Source organism: Phocoena phocoena, chromosome 5 (assembly GCF_963924675.1).
Source record: "Phocoena phocoena chromosome 5, mPhoPho1.1, whole genome shotgun sequence".
Taxonomy (NCBI): domain Eukaryota; kingdom Metazoa; phylum Chordata; class Mammalia; order Artiodactyla; family Phocoenidae; genus Phocoena; species Phocoena phocoena.
Window position 1 is genome coordinate 25,627,864 of NC_089223.1, and position 18,778 is coordinate 25,646,641.

General features: G+C 42.8%; 1 protein-coding gene across 3 annotated transcripts in view; it reads right to left on the bottom strand.

Annotated features, from left to right (window-relative positions):
* The window catches only part of SLC10A7 (solute carrier family 10 member 7), a 251,845-nt gene that overhangs the window by 60,028 nt on the left and 173,039 nt on the right, over positions 1 to 18,778 (bottom strand). For all 3 annotated transcript variants that reach the window (XM_065877675.1, XM_065877676.1, XM_065877674.1), the window contains one exon: positions 17,671 to 17,706. In XM_065877675.1, the coding sequence (XP_065733747.1) occupies positions 17,671 to 17,706 (36 nt within the window). The remainder of the gene's footprint in view (positions 1 to 17,670; positions 17,707 to 18,778) is intronic.

Sequence of the window (18,778 nt, forward strand, 5' to 3'; positions counted from 1 at the left end):
TTCCCCTGCAGACCACACCTCAGTTTTCATATTTACCTAAGTTTAGTTAAACTTGGAAATATCTTTTGGAAAGTAATTTTTGTGAAAGATGAGGAGACGGTAATGATGGAGGGCAGAGAATATTAAATAAAACATATCAAATATTTAGATAAGTGAAGTCCATAGCTCAGAATGAAGTGATGTGGGACCAGCGTTTTCACTGATTTCTGTGTGAACTGGCTTACCGAAATCTTTTCTATGCCCTGGTCTATTTTATAAAACTCTGTCCCCCATCCTCGGCCCCAATCTATACGCACTCAGGAGGTCAAGAATGTATGCCCTGTCCATCAGTGGCCTGCATCCACTTAATACTGCCTTCAACACTGACCACTGGCTGTCAGTTTCACCCACAAAGAGTGTCGCCTCTAGCCTTTTCCTCCAGAACAAAATAAACGAAAGAAATACAAGCAGAAAAAATGAAACTGGTGAAGAACACACAGGATTTGTGGTGTGTTAAATGTTACATGGCTGTTAGATATTTCTTTTTAGTCAAAACGAAAGTATTAAAAGCTAATGATTAGAGCAACGAGGTCCTTGAAGTGCAAGGTATTTAACAAATATATTCTCTCCACAAATATTAACCCTAAGGATGCTCCTGGGGCAAGGACTGAAATAAGGAAAAATATATTTTACAAAGAAACTGAGACACTGGATAATTAGAAAAATAAACTTTAAAGAACAAAGTTTTCAAGTTCAGAAACATTCAACTCAATGCTCTATCCATAGGGTTCACAATGTTTGAGGACAGGCAGTAGCGTGCAAGGTGATAACCCTCAAGTAAAAAGTCTCAGCTCTTGCCTGAAATCTCATGGGTGATCTCACATATCTCTGTTCCTCCTTTTATCTCAACTTTATTAAGTTATTTAATGTATTTTTTAAATGTTTTCACGAGTAATCATATGAAGCTATATTCCCTCTGTCAGCCGAGCACTTATCCCAGGAACTGGCACAGAGAATATGTATGCAGAGAGCATAAACCTGTGCAGAATGAACAGATGACCTAATTTGTAAACATGGGGCGCTAAAAAGAGACAAACTCTTATGCAAAATCATATCCCTGTTTTTTCTAAAAAGAAAAACACACAAAACTTGAGTATATCTAAAAATCTCTTATCATCACGTAGCATTACAAAATCAGTTGGTATTATTCTTTTCACTGCTTGTTTATCACTAGTAACAAAACGAATTCCAACGTGCACCTAGAAACTAAGGGCATCTATTCATGATGAAAACCAAGGGAAGAAAGGACCAGCTCACACGCACGTGTGCCCGTGTAAAACAACAGAGCGAGCCTGGTGGTGCATGTTACCTCCCTCAGTTCTCCTCCACCCCCTCCTTAGCTCCTTAATGCTGCTCTGGAAGGGAAGACCTAAAACTGATAGAATTCTAACCTGCAAGAGACTTGTAGTCCCATTAGCTCTTTTTAAAGATTGAAAACTGAGGTTCAGAGAGAAGCAGCTTGTAATGAACACTTCGAAGACCTGTGTTATGATGTGCAGTTGGCAGTGCTCCTCAAACACATGCAAGCAACTCTTCAGCCAGATCTGCTCTGTGATAGAAGCCAGAGGCACACTGGGAAGGCTGGTTAGTTTAACCATAAAGTATTACTGCAGAGCAGTAAACTCAGATCAAATGGACAGAAAAGGTAAAATGTGATTTCGTGTATTGAGTCCATGTTGGGGGTTCTTTTTAATCCTAATTCAAGCTAAAAGGGAAGTAGAGGAAAACCCATTTCAACTTTGGTGTTGAAGAATATTCTGTGTTTCACTTTCTAGATCCATCACGTAATAGACCACCTGCACGTTCAGTGTTTGGGAGCCTCTTGTTCCTAGAAGACAGTGGAAAAGGCTATGGGGTGAGGGGGAGGGTGGGAGGTTGTCCGTGATCCCCAAGGTCCCTTTGTCCTCGAAAACACCCATGATCTCTGATCCACTTGATTAGGAGCACAGGGTAGAGCAGCCCTCCTCTGCGGCTTTGTCAGATCAGAGGCCAGAGCAAGCTAGCCAGGGATGCAGGTAACCGGGTACACGAAACCAGACTAAATACGGTGGAGATGTTGGGGAGGAAGTCCTGCAGGGTGGCTTCCTTAGAAGTGGCTCTGAAAGGAAGGAAATCTCAGTCCTGGGGTCTAACTTGGCATAAGTCCTTTCTTTTGAATCGGCCACCAGACCTGTCGCTGTGGTCAGTTTGAAGATGCAGAGGTCCCCTTGGGGAGGTTCCTGACACTATGAAGTACGCCCTCACATCCAGAAGAAAGAAGAGTGAGCATCTGCATTTGAGAGTATGACTAGAAAATTACAAGAGCCAATCACTTTGCATGCAGAGTTGATTTTAACTAAAGCAGAAGGAAATACGCTGCCCGGGCTATTTGTTTCTTCACATTTTAATGAGGAACCTCATGTGGTTTCTGTTTCAGAGACCAATGTGTTTGGTCTCTGAAGCATCAATTATTGAAGCATCAATAATTTGCATGTTTGGATAAAGTTGCGGGTTCAGCATAAGCTTGTGTCAAGCAAGTGCTCTGGGCTTCGCTGAGCCATCCGGCGGGTTTAAAGGTCCTACGTCTCACATTGCCAACCCGTGCTTTAAGATATCGCATGTGAATCCAGGCATTGGCTAATCTCTTTCAGGAATATGGTGCTTTAAAGCAGAGAACTCACAATTAGGTTTATTTGTTTTAATCTCATGCTGCGAAGAAACATTTCAGTGAAAATTAAATATGTGGGAATTTAAGACCTTTGTGTTCAATCAGTCAAATGGTAACCAGTGCCTCCTGTGGGCCAGAGGCATGTTCTCAGCCCCAGGGATCCAACAGTGAACAAAAAACCAACACCCCCGCCCCCCGCCCGCCCCACCGCTCCAGGAGCTGCTTTTTCAAAGTTGAGGTCTGCATGCGGGTCCACCCATCACCAAGTGCACACTCCTTTCCTTCCCCCGCTTATAACTGGAAAAGTTCTAGTCTTTTCCTAAGAATTATTTCAAGCATCACTTCTTTGGGGATGATTTCCAAACCCTCCTCCCCAAATGCGGACTCGGCCACCCCCTCTTTTGTGGCTCTGTGTTGCCACTGTACCGCTCAGAATCCTTGGTTGTTCTTGTTTACACATCTGCCTCTCCCAGTAGACTGTATGTTCCTGAAGGTCAGGGACGCGGTCCTTTTCATGTTTATGTTCCGGGTGCCCAGCAGAGTGACTACGTTCTACATCTAGGGTGGTGGTTCTCAAACGTTAACATACCAGACGCACCTGGAGGGCTTGTGGAAACACCTGTTCCTTGGTGCCACCTTCAGAGTTTCTGATTCGTAACACCTAGCAGGAGGGACGAGGGGAGGAAGGGGAGAATTTGCACTTCTAACCAGGCCCCAGGCGATGCTGCTGCTACTGCTGGGCTGGGGCTTACCTTTGAGAATCACGGAGTTAGTACACAGTATGTGCTCCAGAAAGTGTGTTCACCTAATGAATGGCCACAACACATAGGTAGAAAGAGAGGCTTGACAATGTTTTTTCTTCTTTCCATCCTTCCAGCTTTTGGTAAGTTACAGAGTCCTGCTGAATTCACAGCCCCAAGAAAGGGCCAGGAGCCTCCCACCCAATCGTCTCCTGTAATTACAGATATGGTGACATTTACTGTGCACTGCTCTGAATGCCTAATGTGTTGCACGATTTAATACAGCGACCCCCTGGGGCGGGTCTCATTAGTACCGCCATTTTCATATAAGGAAACCGTGGCACAGAACACTTGAACAGCCTGGACATGGCCACCGTACCTAGAAAGTGACGGAGCCGGGAACTCAACCCAGAGGCTGTCTCCACAGCCCTCACACTTAATCCTCACATTCCACCGCACATTAACAAAAGAAGGGACAGAGCAGTGAGATGGGGAAGGGGGCAGGAGTGGAGGCCAAAGCTGGCCTCCCCTTATCTTGTCCGTGTGAGAGAAAGAGAAGAGCGTCTGTGTGTCTGTACGTGTGTTTTGTGAGGGCTGCGAGGAGATGGGGAGCTGGAGGGCAGAAGCAGAAAGACAGAGGGAGGGCTTCCCTGGTGGCACAGCGGTTGAGAGTCCGCCTGCCGATGCAGGGGAAGCGGGTTCGTGCCCTGGTCCGGGAAGATCCCACATGCCGCAGAGCGGCTGGGCCCGTGAGCCATGGCCGCTGAGCCTGCGCGTCCGGAGCCTGTGCTCCACAACGGGAGAGGTCACAACAGTGAGAGGCCCGCGTACCGCAAAAAAAAAAAAAAGAGGGGAAAAAAAGGGGATGGGAGGAAACTGGATAAGCAGTGGATGACGGTGCAGCCTTTCTCACCTGGGTTTCTGGATGTGAACCACAGGACACCGAAAATTATCTGAGTAACTCTTTTCTTAACTCCCTCAAGGATGGCACATCACTAGTACCAGGGTAGATGTGTCAGAAAGAAGTTAATCCAGTACATACAAGGCCTGCTTTAGAGCATTAGGATTTCATTTTCTAACCTGGCAGAGAAAGGCTGAGTCAAATGAAGCAAGATTGGCTGCTGTCGATCCATTCAACTTAGAAATTGTTTGATTTGGAAAGAATCTGGGGGCGTCCAGTCAGTGAAATTTTACAGGGCCAGACTAAGCAGACTCAGAAAGACAAATAAGTAAATTCTTGATGAAGACACATTGACCGTCTGTAAAATCACAGTTATCAGCCTACAGTTAGAAAACAGATGGTGCGTTTTAAATCACTCCTGTAAGTGAGCTGACCTGTAAATCGTCATTAACGCACCAGGTCCTCACTTGCTCTCTGTGTAATCAGCCTTTTATCTCCTACCAGGGAAATCCATTAGCCACAGGCGCTGCAACTATTTGTGTCCCTTCTCAGCTATTAAAACATTATTGTATTATATAATTCACCCTTGATGATTGGTCTTTGCTTTTCATGAGTCCCACATTCAGAGAAAAATAAGAATAGATATTTATAGTTTATACTGTAGAGTAAAGAATGTTAAATCTCCTTTGCGAGGAAATCAGGAAGAAGCCACTTCAGACCTATATAGAAAGCAGGATGAGTTCCCTTCCGGCCCAGTTCTGGCCCCTCACCAACATTACCCAGAGCCCAGCCCCAGGTGAGGGAAAGAAGGAGGGGACTTGCTTACTATTGGATCTAACTTTCTTGTACCCACACACAGACATTATGGATGTTCATAAATACTATCCCCTTCCCGTCACAAAGACAAGGCATTCAGAGGTAAGAAGGGAGAGTGTCCCTAGGCCTTGATCCCCTGAGCCCTTCTACAGTCCCATCTTTCCCCAGAATCTATAGTCCAGTGTGTCTTTCATTCCATGCGAACTGAACTGATTACTTACACAAAATCAATGACTCAAAGGTATACCAGGCTGACAGGCTCAGTGGAAAAATGACTGCCATTTTTATGAAAATTAAGAATATGGTTGTTAAAAAGCCACATTGATTTGGCTGCATGTATCAAACTAGAGATGGGTTACGGCATGGAATGTGTATAGGTAGTTGAGGAAATGATCCCTTTTATTTATTATTTATATATCTAGATGCATGGTATTTTTCCTTCTCTGAGCAACAAAGAACAAAATAGGTTTTAAATGATTTTTTTAAAGATTAAAAAAATACGTAAAACATTTCTTTTTGTTATCTGCTGATTTAAAAGGTAAGATGAAAGGATTACCTTCCAATAACTGATGGAAACGACGTACAAGTTTAAGTTCTGTTTATTCAAACAACACAAGAATTGTAGCGAAATGTGCCCAAATGAACTGTGCCCGAATGAACTGTAAATCAGCTTATCGCCCGCAGAGGAAAGCTGGTCTTCCAGGACATGGCTGGCTAGAGGCAGAGATATGCAGAGGCATCTAGAAACAAGCTTTGTCCATTATTCCCTGACCACAGGATTCGGTCTTGTCAATCCTGAGTTTGGTTCAGGAACCACAGAACCTGCTGTTGCTAATTGTCCCTTAAGGAGACAAAGTTTTAAGTTCCTCCAGAAGAGGGACCAACAGGCAAGGGTGGTGTAAGGAAGCAGTGTCCTTCTCACTTCAGCCAGATCATAACCACTTGGGGAGCAGCCGCTGGTGTTGGAGCAGGGACCAAGGTGCAGGGAGAAGCCTGGCTAGGACAGCGCTGCACCTGAGCTCATCCCTTCAGATAAGTCTGCCAAGTCCCAGAGCGGCAGTGGACTCGGCCTCTCCGGGTCAATGGTCCTTGAAGGGGGATGGGGGTGGGGGGAGTTTATCAATGTTGCTTCTGGAGCATTTGAAAGTGGCTTACCGGGTGCTCCCCTGCTTCCCCATTATTTCAACAAGGTCTGGGGGAGCCCCGGGAAGAGCATTTACAAAAGACTCCACAGATTATTCTGCGTTACAAAATTCTCCATGCGTGAGAAGCATCCCTGCGTGATTTATACACACAGTCAGAAGATAAGCTGCTCTCAGGCTCGAGGAGATGAGATCCGTCTTACTTGCTTTAGGAACAAACGCTCCTGGGCACATGGTGGAGTGCCCGGCTCCGTGTGGAACAACTGAGGCAATCAATGGGATCGTTTCTCTTCAAGTGCTTTATGTTTTATCATCATTTTATACATCGCACATGTATGTGACCATCAGTTATACAACCATCATTGGGAACATACTACAAAAAATCAGAGTACTGTACATGACACTAATGTCTGTATTTGTTGTTTTTGTTTTTATTGATGGGATCAAAAGTTGAAGGACTTTCTATCACAGGTAGCCAATTACTAGAGAAACTAATGACGACAGTAGCCTTGGAAGCTGCCACTGACATCTCTGCCCGACCCTGACCTCGCTCTTCTGTGAACTCCTATGAAATTCAGTCTGAATCACATAGTTTAGTAGTTAATTTTTCCTCTAAAGTTCTTCCATAGTCTATTCTTCTTTACCTACAGGAGGTTTAAGTTTCTTCAAGGCAATATTTATGCCTTATTCTGTTTATCTTTCCTATGTTACCTAAAATACATACGTCCAGGAAGTGGTAACTGAGTGCTGATAAAATGTCTTAAAATCACCTGTCTCCTAGGAGGCGTGCTTTGTAAGCAAAACCTGGAAGGAACGCTGCCTGAAAGCGCCCCGTGTTCTTGACTAGTCTTTGAACCTAAGTTTTCTCATATAAGTGAGGATGATACCTACCTCTAAAGGTACTCATGCTACTCACATGGGAATATGCATAGAGTATCCATTATACCTACTCAATAAAAATTATTCCCCCCTCTCCCCACCGTCCCCCTCCCCTTCTGGAAAAACAAGGTTTCTTTTAAAGTGTCCTGAGAATTCAAGCTGATTGGATTTAAGAACTTCTAAAATGGAAAGTAACAGAAGAGACAGTCAGACGAATGGAGCATACAGTTAGCCTAGAAACAGGGCCTGGTGTGCATGCATGGGGGTGCACGTACATGTCTGCGTGTTGTGCACATGTGTGTATATATGTCCAAGTATCACAATGCCTTCTAAATATCTACTTGATGAGGGGCCAGGTTTCTAAGAAATCAAGTCATATAAAATCAATTGATATAACAGCAGAGCTGGTGGTGCTCCCACTTACTTAAGGGGCGCTTACATTACTATTGAATGGGTAAGCATGAGGGTGAATGTTTATTAAATATCCTAAGCGACTGATGTGACCATCCCCATATATGAAGATGGGCTGATCTGTAACTCTGAGAACATGACTTTCAGCAGCGGTCCAAGTTTCCGCCCTTTGTGTTTCCAGGGGTCTTGATGTTGAGCTGAGGTGGCTGGGGCGGAAGTGAGGCCTTGATTTGTCGTTCCAATGGCACAAGCTCAAAGCACTACTGACTCTCCCCTGCCACGCAGGAACTTATTTAAATAAAAGTGGTGGTCTACAGAATTATGGGGCTTGAGGCCATGACAATACCAGCTAATATCTGGTTTCCTTAGGTCATAATTGCGTAGAATTAGACTGACCTGTTCCACGGTGTGAACATGGTTATCTTACCTTCTTTGTCTTAACTTTAGAGGGAGTAAGAGAGAAGTTTAGACGTTGCTTCCTTTCATTCCGCACAGTCGCCAAGATGTAGTTGGGAAGAAGGTGTGAGGGAGCTGCTAAGGAGACCTGGGGGGACAGGGGTCTACAAAGGCAGCAGCTTCACGCTGCCCAATGGACTGTCCCGGACCTCACAGCCTAAGTGCTTGACTCAGCACCAGGGCCTCCGCATCTTCACTACCCACAACACTCCATTTCAAGTTTCCAAGTCTCTCTCTTTCAGTCTTCTCTATTATTTGCTGCTGAATAAAAACTGTAATAATGGTCGGTAAACAGAGTGTTAGTGAGAAACCACATCAGAGGAAAGGAAAGATCTGCAAGTTTTAAGTGATATTAGATATGAACGAGAATCAGAACCACGCACATGAAAAAAACTTGAAGTAAGTAGGAGATCCCTGGAGAAATATTAGAAGTTTCCATCTACCTCTCAAATTAAAAGTTTTCCTCAAATTAAAAGTTTTCTTTCAAAAGGGAGCTCTGCTACACTGTTGGTGGGAATGTAAATTGGTACAGCCACTGTGGAGAACAGTATGGAGGTTCCTTAAAAAACTAAAAATAGAGTTGCCATATGATCCAGCAATCCCACTCCCGGGCATATATCCAGAAAAGACAAAAACTCTCATTGGAAAAGATACATGCACCCCAGTTCATAGCAGCACTATTTACAATAGCCAAGACATGGAAGCAATCTAAATGTCCATCAACAGATGAATGGATAGAGAAGATGTGGTACATAAATACAAAGGAATATTGCTCAGGCATAAAAATGAAATAATGCCATTTGCAGCAACATGGATGGACCTAGAGATTATTATACTAAGTGAAGTAAGTCAGACAAAGACAAATACCTTAAGATATCACTTATATGTGGAATCTAAAATATGACACAAAGGAATTTATCTATGAAACAGAAACAGACTCACAGACAATAGAGAAGAGACTTGTGGTTGCCAAGGGGGAAGGGGAGGAGGGAGAGGGACGGATTGGGAGTTTGGGGTCAGCAGACGCAAACTATTACATATAGAAGGGATAAACAACAAGGTCCTACACACACAGGGAACTACATTCAATATCCTGTGATAAGCCATAATGGAAAAGAATATGAAAAAGAATATGTGTGTGTGTGTGTGTGTATGTATATAACTGAATCACTTTGCCGTACAGCAGAAATTAACATAAATCAACTATACTTGAATATATTTTTTAAAAAAGCTTCTTTCAGTAAAAAATTATTGTAAAAAAACTCACTTCTCCTATTAAATAAAATGTTTTCTTTTTCAGTAATCTCCTTTGAAATATTATGATACTTGTGATACAATTTCTACCTTGGATTTTAATTATCTGTGAATATATTCTATTTTCTCTGTTAAATCATAAATTCTTTGAGGGAAGGATCGATGTCAGACTGATCGTTGTAATATTCACAGTGCACAGTAGGCATCCAAACACTGAATAAAAGAATGGATGTTTTACTATTATTGAAAAAAATTGTAAGTTATTTGTCATAGCAAATATAAAGTAAAATTTTATGGCTCAGGCTGGAATCCTAACCTTCGAGCCACTAATTTATCATTTGAATCATTCTAACCATTGTTCACCCATCTTTCTATTCCCCTCCTTGCAACATTTATTGAATATTTGGCACCAGAGATAAGTTAATGAATAAGATATTCACGGTTCCTGGCCCAGGCGGACGAAATCTAGTGGCTGCTTACCACTGGGAACACTGTTTCAGAAGGACAATTCACACGGAATTTCAAGTAATGAACTTATAAGTATAGTTTTTAGCTAGACAAGGCCTTTATCTACCTTACAGATTGGAACTTCGTGGTCTGATACACATCCACTAACAAAATAAAGACAATAATTTCTGCCCCTGCCAATAGCAAAGGTATGTTATCAAGAAAATTGAGGTGATATATGTAAAAAGCACTTTGAGCCTTAGGAGTTAATGGTGCTATTTCAGGAAGTTTCACTGCACTCATTGCCAGCCATGGTAAATATTGGATTCATTTATATACAAGTTTATAAGATTATAGATGATTATAGAATCTTAAAGTTTTAAGACTCAGCTCATCTTTAAGGTCTGGACTAGATGGGCCAATCGCTGCATTTTATCAGATAGGTGCTTTTGCAAAACCTTGACATCCTTCCTGGCATTATTTTCTATTTTCCTTTATAAAGTGTCAAATTTAAATAACTAGCATTTGCTGGTTCCTTACAGTTTACAACAGGCTTACCCATAAATGAACTCATTTCATCTTATCATAATTCTCACTTTACAGAGGTAAAAACCAAGGCTAAGAAGGGTAAAAGAAAATCCACTGTTCACAACAAATACTGGCTGCAGACTGAACCAAAACGGGATGCTTTCTCCCCGTACGATGCCACCCCTGCACAACAGACTGTGAGGAGAGTGAAGTTGGTCCCTTCAAAATAGCTTTACAATAAGGAATGTGGCCCTGAAGGTAGAGCATGTGATAAGGACATACGAGTCTTAAAAGTGGTCCTAGCCCGACTCTTTGAACAGAGGCACCTGTCCACCTGTCCAACTGTGATGTAGTGATACAGTAAGAAATATATATTTGGTCTTTGTTCCCAATTCCTAGCACAGAGCTTCTAAAACCCTCAGAACTTCCTGAGGGATGGGATGATAAGAGTGTCTTTTGTTACATTATTTGGGTTTTGTCCCCAGTACCTGGCACAGAAGGGTTCAGAGAGCTTCTGGGTTGGTGAATGCACCCATATGCAGGGTGGGGGGCACACCCCAAACTCCATGGGACAGAAACTCCTGCCCTTGGGACCGTTCTGGACCTTGCTCTATGTACCTCTTCATCTGGCTGTTTGTTTGTTTCCTTTATAATTAATCAGTAATAATAAATAAAGTGTTTCACTGGGTTCTGTGAACAGTGGTAGCAAATTATTGGACCTGAGGAGGGGGTTGTGGGAGCCCCCTGATTTGTAGCGAAGTCAGACAGAAGTGTGGGTAACCTGGAAACCACTACTTCTGATTGGCACCTGAAGTGAGAGGCAATCTTGGGAGACTGAGCCCTCCACCTGTGGGGTCTGCATTAACTCTGGGAAGTTAGTGTCAAAATGAATTAAATTGTAGAATACCCGGTTGGTATTTGCAGAGAACTGGAGGATCCCTTGGCATCGAAAACCCACACCTTTGGTGTTAGAAGTACTGTGAGAACAGAAACAGTTTTTCTTAACCAAGCATCCATTCAAAAATGCTTTCAAGTGGCTTCCATAGCCAGGCATTACGTTGAGCAGTGGGGTTTTAGCAGTGACCAAAACATAAAGTCTCTGCTATCTTGTAATGCTTTGCTCTAGTTAGGGAAGATGGATAATAAACAAATTAACCAGTGATTAAGATGTCACGTGATAAGTACTAAAGAGGAACAATTAAGAATGGTAGGTGGGGAGAGAGTGATGGAATATATTATTCTTCTCCTCTAAAATGACATCGGACCAGAGACCTGATGAAAGTGAAGGAGGGAGCCGTGTGGCTATCCGGGGTGGGGAGAATCCAGGCTGAGCCAATGCCAAGTGTAAAGACTCAGGATGGTCCTCGGTGCTGCTGGACCATAGCCCTGCATTTGCCCATTCCATTCACTCTGACGTATGACTGCTTCATGTCTTTGCCTTTCTCATCAAATCTCCAACACCTCCTTGCCTTTTCTTGTCCTCTACCCCTAACCTTGCTTGCCACTTCACTGAGAAAACAGAACCAGAGGAGAACTTAACAAGCTCCTATAATTACATCATCCAATTTACTTGCATCCCTGCCTATATCCCATGGCTTCCCTTCCGTGACTCTGGATGAACTATCTGTGCTTAGGAGGCCATACTCCCTTTACACACTAGAACTCATCCCTTTCTCCTACTCAAGGACATGGATCCACAAATTCTCCCCTCTTTTTTCTGTATCAAATTATCCTTCTCTAACTGGATTAATCTATCGATACAAATATGCTAATAATTTTCCCAACTTAAAAAAGAATCCTCTCTCGGTCCTTCATTAACTTTGTTGCTCTCCCATTTTCTGCACACTTTACAGCAAAATGAACTCTGTCTTTAACTCTTCTTTCTTCATTTATTCTTGAACCAACTTCAATAAGGCTTTCACCTCCAAAACTCTGCTGAAATAGCTCTTATTAAGGTCTCCAGTGGCCTCCATCTCGTTACAATCAATGGCCAATTGTTGGACTTCATTTTATCCGAATTATTACCAGCATTTGAAGTAGCTGACCATGATCCCCTCTTTGAAACACATTCTCTGCTAGGCTTCTAGGACATTAAAATCTCTTGGTGCTCTTCCTAAGCAAACTGGATATCCTTGGTCTTCTTTGCTGACCTCTTAATGTTAGAATGCCCCAAATTCAGTCCACTGATACCTCTCCTTCTTTATTCTCTTTTGGTGATCTCGTCCAGTCTAACTCAAAATCCATCTCTATGCTGAGCTCTCCCAAATGTGTATCTCTAGAGATACATACACACAGAAAGTCCAGACCCTTTCTCCTGAATTCCAGACATATAGTCAACTGCTTACTTGACTTCTCTCCTTAGATGTCTGAAAGACATCTTAATCCAGACATGTCCAAGACTGAATCTGTTGTGAGTTCCATCAACTTGTTCGACCCTACAGCCTTCCCTATCTTAGTAACTTGCAATTCCATACTTCAGGTTGCACAGGTGTGGAGTCATCCTTGATTCTTATCTTTCCCTCATAATTTTCATTCAATCTCTCAGTTCTTCCAAGAAAATAAAGAACTACCTCCCACCAGATTTATTCAACCACGCTGGCCCAAGCTAACGGCATCTCTTGCACTAGCTTTCTAACTGGTCTTCCTGTCTCCACCATGATCCCCTTAGCAATCTACTCTCAACCCAGCATCTAGAGTCACCCTTTTAAAGGGAATGTCAGAACATGCCATTCCCCTGATCAAAACTCTTTCAATCGTCTCCTGTCTCTCTTGAATTACAATTCAAAATCTGTACAAAGGACTTTAAGGTCCTCTATCATTTGGCCTCTGCTATGTCTCTGACCTCATCCCCATCTACTCTCCCCTTGCTCACTCCATTCCAGCCACGCTGGCCTCCTTGCTGTTCCTTAGGCACCAAGCACACTCTCAGGACCTTTGCACTTGTTGTTCCTTCCACCTGGAACATTCTACCACCAGAAAGCTCACTTTCTGGTGGTATCTCTTCTAAGCCTTTGCTCAAATATTGTTTCTCAGTGAGTCCAACCTCCCAACCCACTTCCCTTCCTTACTTTATTTTTTCTTTAGCACCCATCTTACACAATATATTTTTACTTATTTGTTGGTTGCTTCTTTCCACTAGTATATAACCTCCATTAGAGCAAAGATGTATCTGTTTTGCTCACTGCTATATCCTTGGCACCCCGGAAAGTGACTGGTATATTGGAAGAACTCAATACATATTACTGAATGAGTGATGAATAAGTTAAAATAACTTTTTGGAGGAACTGTGCCGTAAAAGAGTGCACAGAAATGGACTACAGGTAGGATAAGGTGAAATTTAATTTTTAAGATGTGTAATATTACAGAATGCTTACATGCTGACAGAAATGATCCAGCAGAGATAGAAAATTTAATGACATAGGAGAAAGAGGGAAATGTGTGTGGCTCCTATTATTAAGTAGGCAATAAGGGATGGCACAACTGGAGGGACTGGCCTTAGATGGGAGCAAAGATAGTTTATCTACGGAAGGAGGAGAGAGGTGAAAAATATAGAAGCAAGTAGGCGGGATTTTGTAAATTTCTCTGATTGCTTCTGACTTCCTCATCATCTAGTTTCCTTTCTGCATCAGTTAAGATGAAAAAAAGAGAAGAGGCACTGGAGATTTGAGAAGCAAGGAGAAGGTGTGATTCTCTAGAGATTGGGGATGTGCATCAGTTCGGGGAAGGGAGTAGGATTGCCAGGCTCATTTACAATTAGTTGTCATGAATTTCGAATGAGATCAGTCAGCATGAGAGTGGGTGCCCCCGCGTGCTCAGGTACAAATACAGAAAGGTGTAGAGCTGGATTTAAGCAGACCTGGCACTTGCCAGACAAATAGGAAGCAGTAAGAGATGAGCAAGGTTGTTGACGGTGTATGTAATCAAGTAATTACAATGATGGACCATGAGATCTAGGCTAGGTCAGATGGAATCTGAGGGTAAGAGGGTGAGTGAGGGTAGGGTGGATTAGTTAGAAGCATTGAAGGTGATAAGGTAAATAAATGAGCCCTCCTGGCAAGTTTGAAGAATTCTTAATCTGGGGAGTAAGTCACAAAGATAGCAGCTGCTAGTAGGAGAAGACATTTGAAAATAGGATTATGGAAGGATGCTATCATTGGCAATAATAAGTCAACGGTCTGACTGCAGGGGTGACTGGCTGAGATGAGGGGGAAGGCAATCTCACTGGTGAAGGGGGTCAAGAATTTAGAGGCCAGGGTATTGGGAAGGTCAACTATGTGAATACTGAAAACACCAAGAATCAATCCAAGTGTATTGTGAAAAAGAAGACAATGGAAAGGTGCTAACATTTTTCTGGACTCTTAGAGCGTGACCTGGTGTTCCACTGACAATTACAACAAAGAGCGGCAGCAGGTAATATAGGTGTGCTGGCATAACCTTTAAAGGTAATAGGAGGATTTTATGGAGAAGGCATGGGAAGTGATCTGGGATTGGTAAAGAGGAACAAGAAAGACACCTTCTCCCATTTCAAGGCTCAGTGATATGAAAGATGCCAACAGCAAAAACATGAATAAGAAGACAGGTTTCAGTTGGAGCAAGATGGTAAAGGGAACATTCTGAGAAGATGTTACGAATACAGGGAACTGAGACTCCATCAGCAAAAATGGCTTTTACTAGCTACTGTGACTGACTGTCCAGAAATTTACACTTTCAAGATATGATTTAAAAAAAAAAAAGACAATTCAATTTTCAGGGGTTGTATTAGCTTTTTTGACTTCTGTAATGAAATACCATAAACTGGGTGGCTTAAAACAACAGAAACGTATTGTTTCACAGTTGTGGAAACTGTAAGTCTGAAATCAAGCGAGGCCATGCTCCCTCTGAAATCTCTAGAGGAGAATCCTTCCTTGTCTCTTCTAGCTTCTGACGTTTGCCGGCAACCGCTGGTGTCCCTTGGCCTGTAGACCCGTCTCTCTAATCTCTTCCTCCGTTGTGATGTGGCATTCTCCCTGTGGTTCTCTGACTCCTATTCTTTACGGACAGCAGTCATATTGGATTAAGGACCCACCCTGTACCACTATGACTTCATCTTAACTAATTACATCTGCAACACCCCTATTTTCCAATAAGGTCACATTCGGATGTACTAGGGATTAGAACTTCAACCTATCTTTTGGAGAATCACAATTTAAGCCACAACAGGGGTGTTGATGAAAAACACTACATCTTTAATAATATGTGTTCATATTTTAAGTCGCTCAGGCTTTTCTCTCCTGCTAAGTGAAGCCTGGTCACCCAAGTGTTTAAGCAATTCCCATTGTTCGTAAAATGCACAGGCAAAAAGTATTATATACTGTGCATGCGATTTCAAGTCACGTAACACAGAAGTAACTATTGATGTCGTGTGACGGTGCCATTGAACCTAGTGGAACAGCCCAGTTGGCTCAAAAGGGAAACGTTAAACTTTTAAGTTGAGGGTCTTGGGGTTTCTTTCACTATTCCTGTAGCTCGATGATTTAAAAAGGTTGAACAAACTAAAGCTCACAAGTCTAGGGTCTAAGAGGGAAGGCAAGCTTGCATGATGCCATTAATATTAACCAGCTGGGAATGTCTTGTTACGGCATGGAGATGGGAAGAGAGGGAGAAAAGTAAGCATCTGGTTCCTTTAGTCACAGCTGAAACAGTGTCTCAGGGATTCCAGACTCTGAGATACTCAAAAGTGCTACCTATGGGCTTCCCTGGTGGCGCAGCGGTTGAGAGTCCGCCTGCCGATGCAGGGGACACGGGTTCGTGACCCGGTCCAGGAAGATCCCACGTGTCGCGGAGCGGCTGGGCCCGTGAGCCATGGCCACCGAGCCTGCGCGTCCGGAGCCTGTGCCCCGCGGCAGGAGAGGCCACAGCAGTGAGAGGCCCGCGTACCGCAAAAAAAAAAAAAGTGCTACCTAGGTCTTAGCCCCCTAGTTGTGGCTGTGACTTCTCTCGTGATCTTCTTCAAAGAGTCCCCTGAGTAGGAGATGCTACTCTTCTGCCATGGACAAAATCTAGGCTACGTAGTCATTTATTGGACTCTTTCTATATGGCCAGCTCTACGCTACTTCTCTGACTCACTGCCGGGGGGACCCCAGGCTGGCCTGCATCCTGTGCCCACTGAGTGCTGCTCCTGGGAAATTACGATCCCAAGGCTTGGAAAAAACACTGAGGGACGATCCCAGGTCCTCACATCTAGTGAGCAGGTGAGCAGGTAGCTACATACCAACCAAGTCTTTTTTTCCCAAAGAGACATTCACTTCAGTTTCAATTTGACTCCCTGCAAATTCTGAATTGCTGAGTCTAAATTAATGAGGTTTGTGACGCTGTGGGAAGCGATCTGATTTGACTCTCCTTACCTTGTCAGGATGGAGCTAGCATTTCAGAAGGGATGGTGAGGCTGAGGGTTATTACTGGAAGGAAATGTCTTCCATGAAAGATGCAAAATCCAACTGTTTAGTAGGGCATCTCTCCCTCTCCACTTCCTACACAGCTTGTAAGAAATGAAGTCCCACATTCTATTACTCTAATTGAATTTCAACTTGGGTAATTACCCTATAATTAAATAAATTTGCCCCATAGTTTTAATTCACTGACAAATAGTGCTAGTCAAACAGCTACAGTTTCACTCCCAGAAACGCATCCCTACTCTATTTCAGTGATGAGTGGAGTGATTTATACTTGGGAGATGTGTGTATGAAAAATGCACAGTTCATAAAATATTTTAGGTATCATTCATGGTTACATATGCTTTTCTCAGCATGAGATAACATTAATTTCTATTATAATCTCTCATCTAATTTCTCATATGCTTAGTGCCAAAAGAAATAAGACAGCTAATTAGCATTTCTTATTTTCAGGACAATTTTTGCTTGGTTTGCCAGTAGCTTGTACTTTTCCTTTCTAAAGCACATTTCATTATCCCTGGGAGACAGACTGGGGTACGTGTTATTTTTTCCCATTTTACAGATGAAAACACCGAGGCAGTATTCCCCAAAGTGAGGAAGCCAGTTCCTATCAGTACCAGCACAGGAAACTAAGCTTTGTCTGGTCCCCTGGACCAAGGCTCTTTCAATCAAACCCTCGCTCACTAGCAATCACTTCAGTCTCACTAGTGAGAAAATAAAGTGCAGCCCATTTCTGACCTACGTCACAGGTCGTTAACTTGTGATAAGTAATGATTTAGCCAGGAGTCAGAGGCCCAAGAACTGGGTCCTGTTGCTGTCCTTGGGCCATGAGACTACAGAGATTCTTTGTGTCTCCATGTTATGAACAGTTCAAAATATGATACAAGATTCAAATTTCAATTTACTTCTAAAGACCTTTCTTAAAGGGTTGTAGATGGCTTTTAATAAAGAATATTAAAAACAACATCAAAATACTCACAAAAAGCAGCAGTAGCAGGGGTGTTACAACGATGCCCTGAAAGAAATGAAAGAGATGACGATCATTTATCAGCCTGGAAAACAGGACACTTTCTTGGCCATTTTAAACTCTGATGCATGGACATGCTTATCCTTCTCATTTCTGCTTAATAAAATCTAGGAGATAAAGAAGAGGGAGCCCCACTCTTGGCTCTCCCGACCATAATGCCTTAGCATCTCTAGTATAATTATTCATATCTGGCATCATTTGAAGTACAACCACCAATCTTCCTTAAACTCGTCTTGCCTTTTTTAAGCTTAAGTTTCCTTCCACGTTGCATATGCATCACTTGGGTGGAAGCTGGCAAGATTTCTCACTCCAAGGCTTTCAACTCTAACTTGGATAAAGTGCCCCTTTTCAAGAGAAGACAGGTGGTTTAGTCCCAGTTGGGGTCCTCTCCTGAGCAAAGACCACGTCAGTTGTGATGAATGGGATGTCATGATTTTGTAATGTGAACTGATCTCCCCTAGGAAATGAGTTGGGATCTCAAAACTCATTTCACTTGATTGGACTCCATGTCTCCATGGTGGAAGGCAAGTCTTTCATCTAATTCAGCCACCCAGGACCACCTCAGTCCCTCTGCCTCCAGAGGCAGGAAGGAGCAAAAGATTTGTTTTCTTCGATGACAGGGAACAGTTTGAGGCTGTTGTTGATGAGGCAGGATACAAGCTTTTAGGATTCTTGAAGGTAAATCTTTAAAACTGGGTGTTTGAGTTGGGAGTTAACATGACAGGTCTCGGTTTTACGGCAGCAGCTGATGATTTGCCCCCTTAGTTGTTCCTTTATCTCTCAACACTTTATTATGATTTATACAAGAAAAAGCAGTTCATATTTTTATTAATGAATTCTACTTGGAACTTTAAAATTCCAAAGAGTCTGTGTGTGTGTGTGTGTGTGTGTGTGTGTGTCTGTGAGAGAGAGAGAGAGAGAGAGAGAGCCAGAGACAGAGACAGAGATAGACAGACAGACAGAGACTATACTGTGCCCAGGATCGAGGTCTGGGACCACTTCATTACTTTTGGGAAAAAGTCCTTTTGGTATTAATATATGGAAGCCCTTTTATCATTAC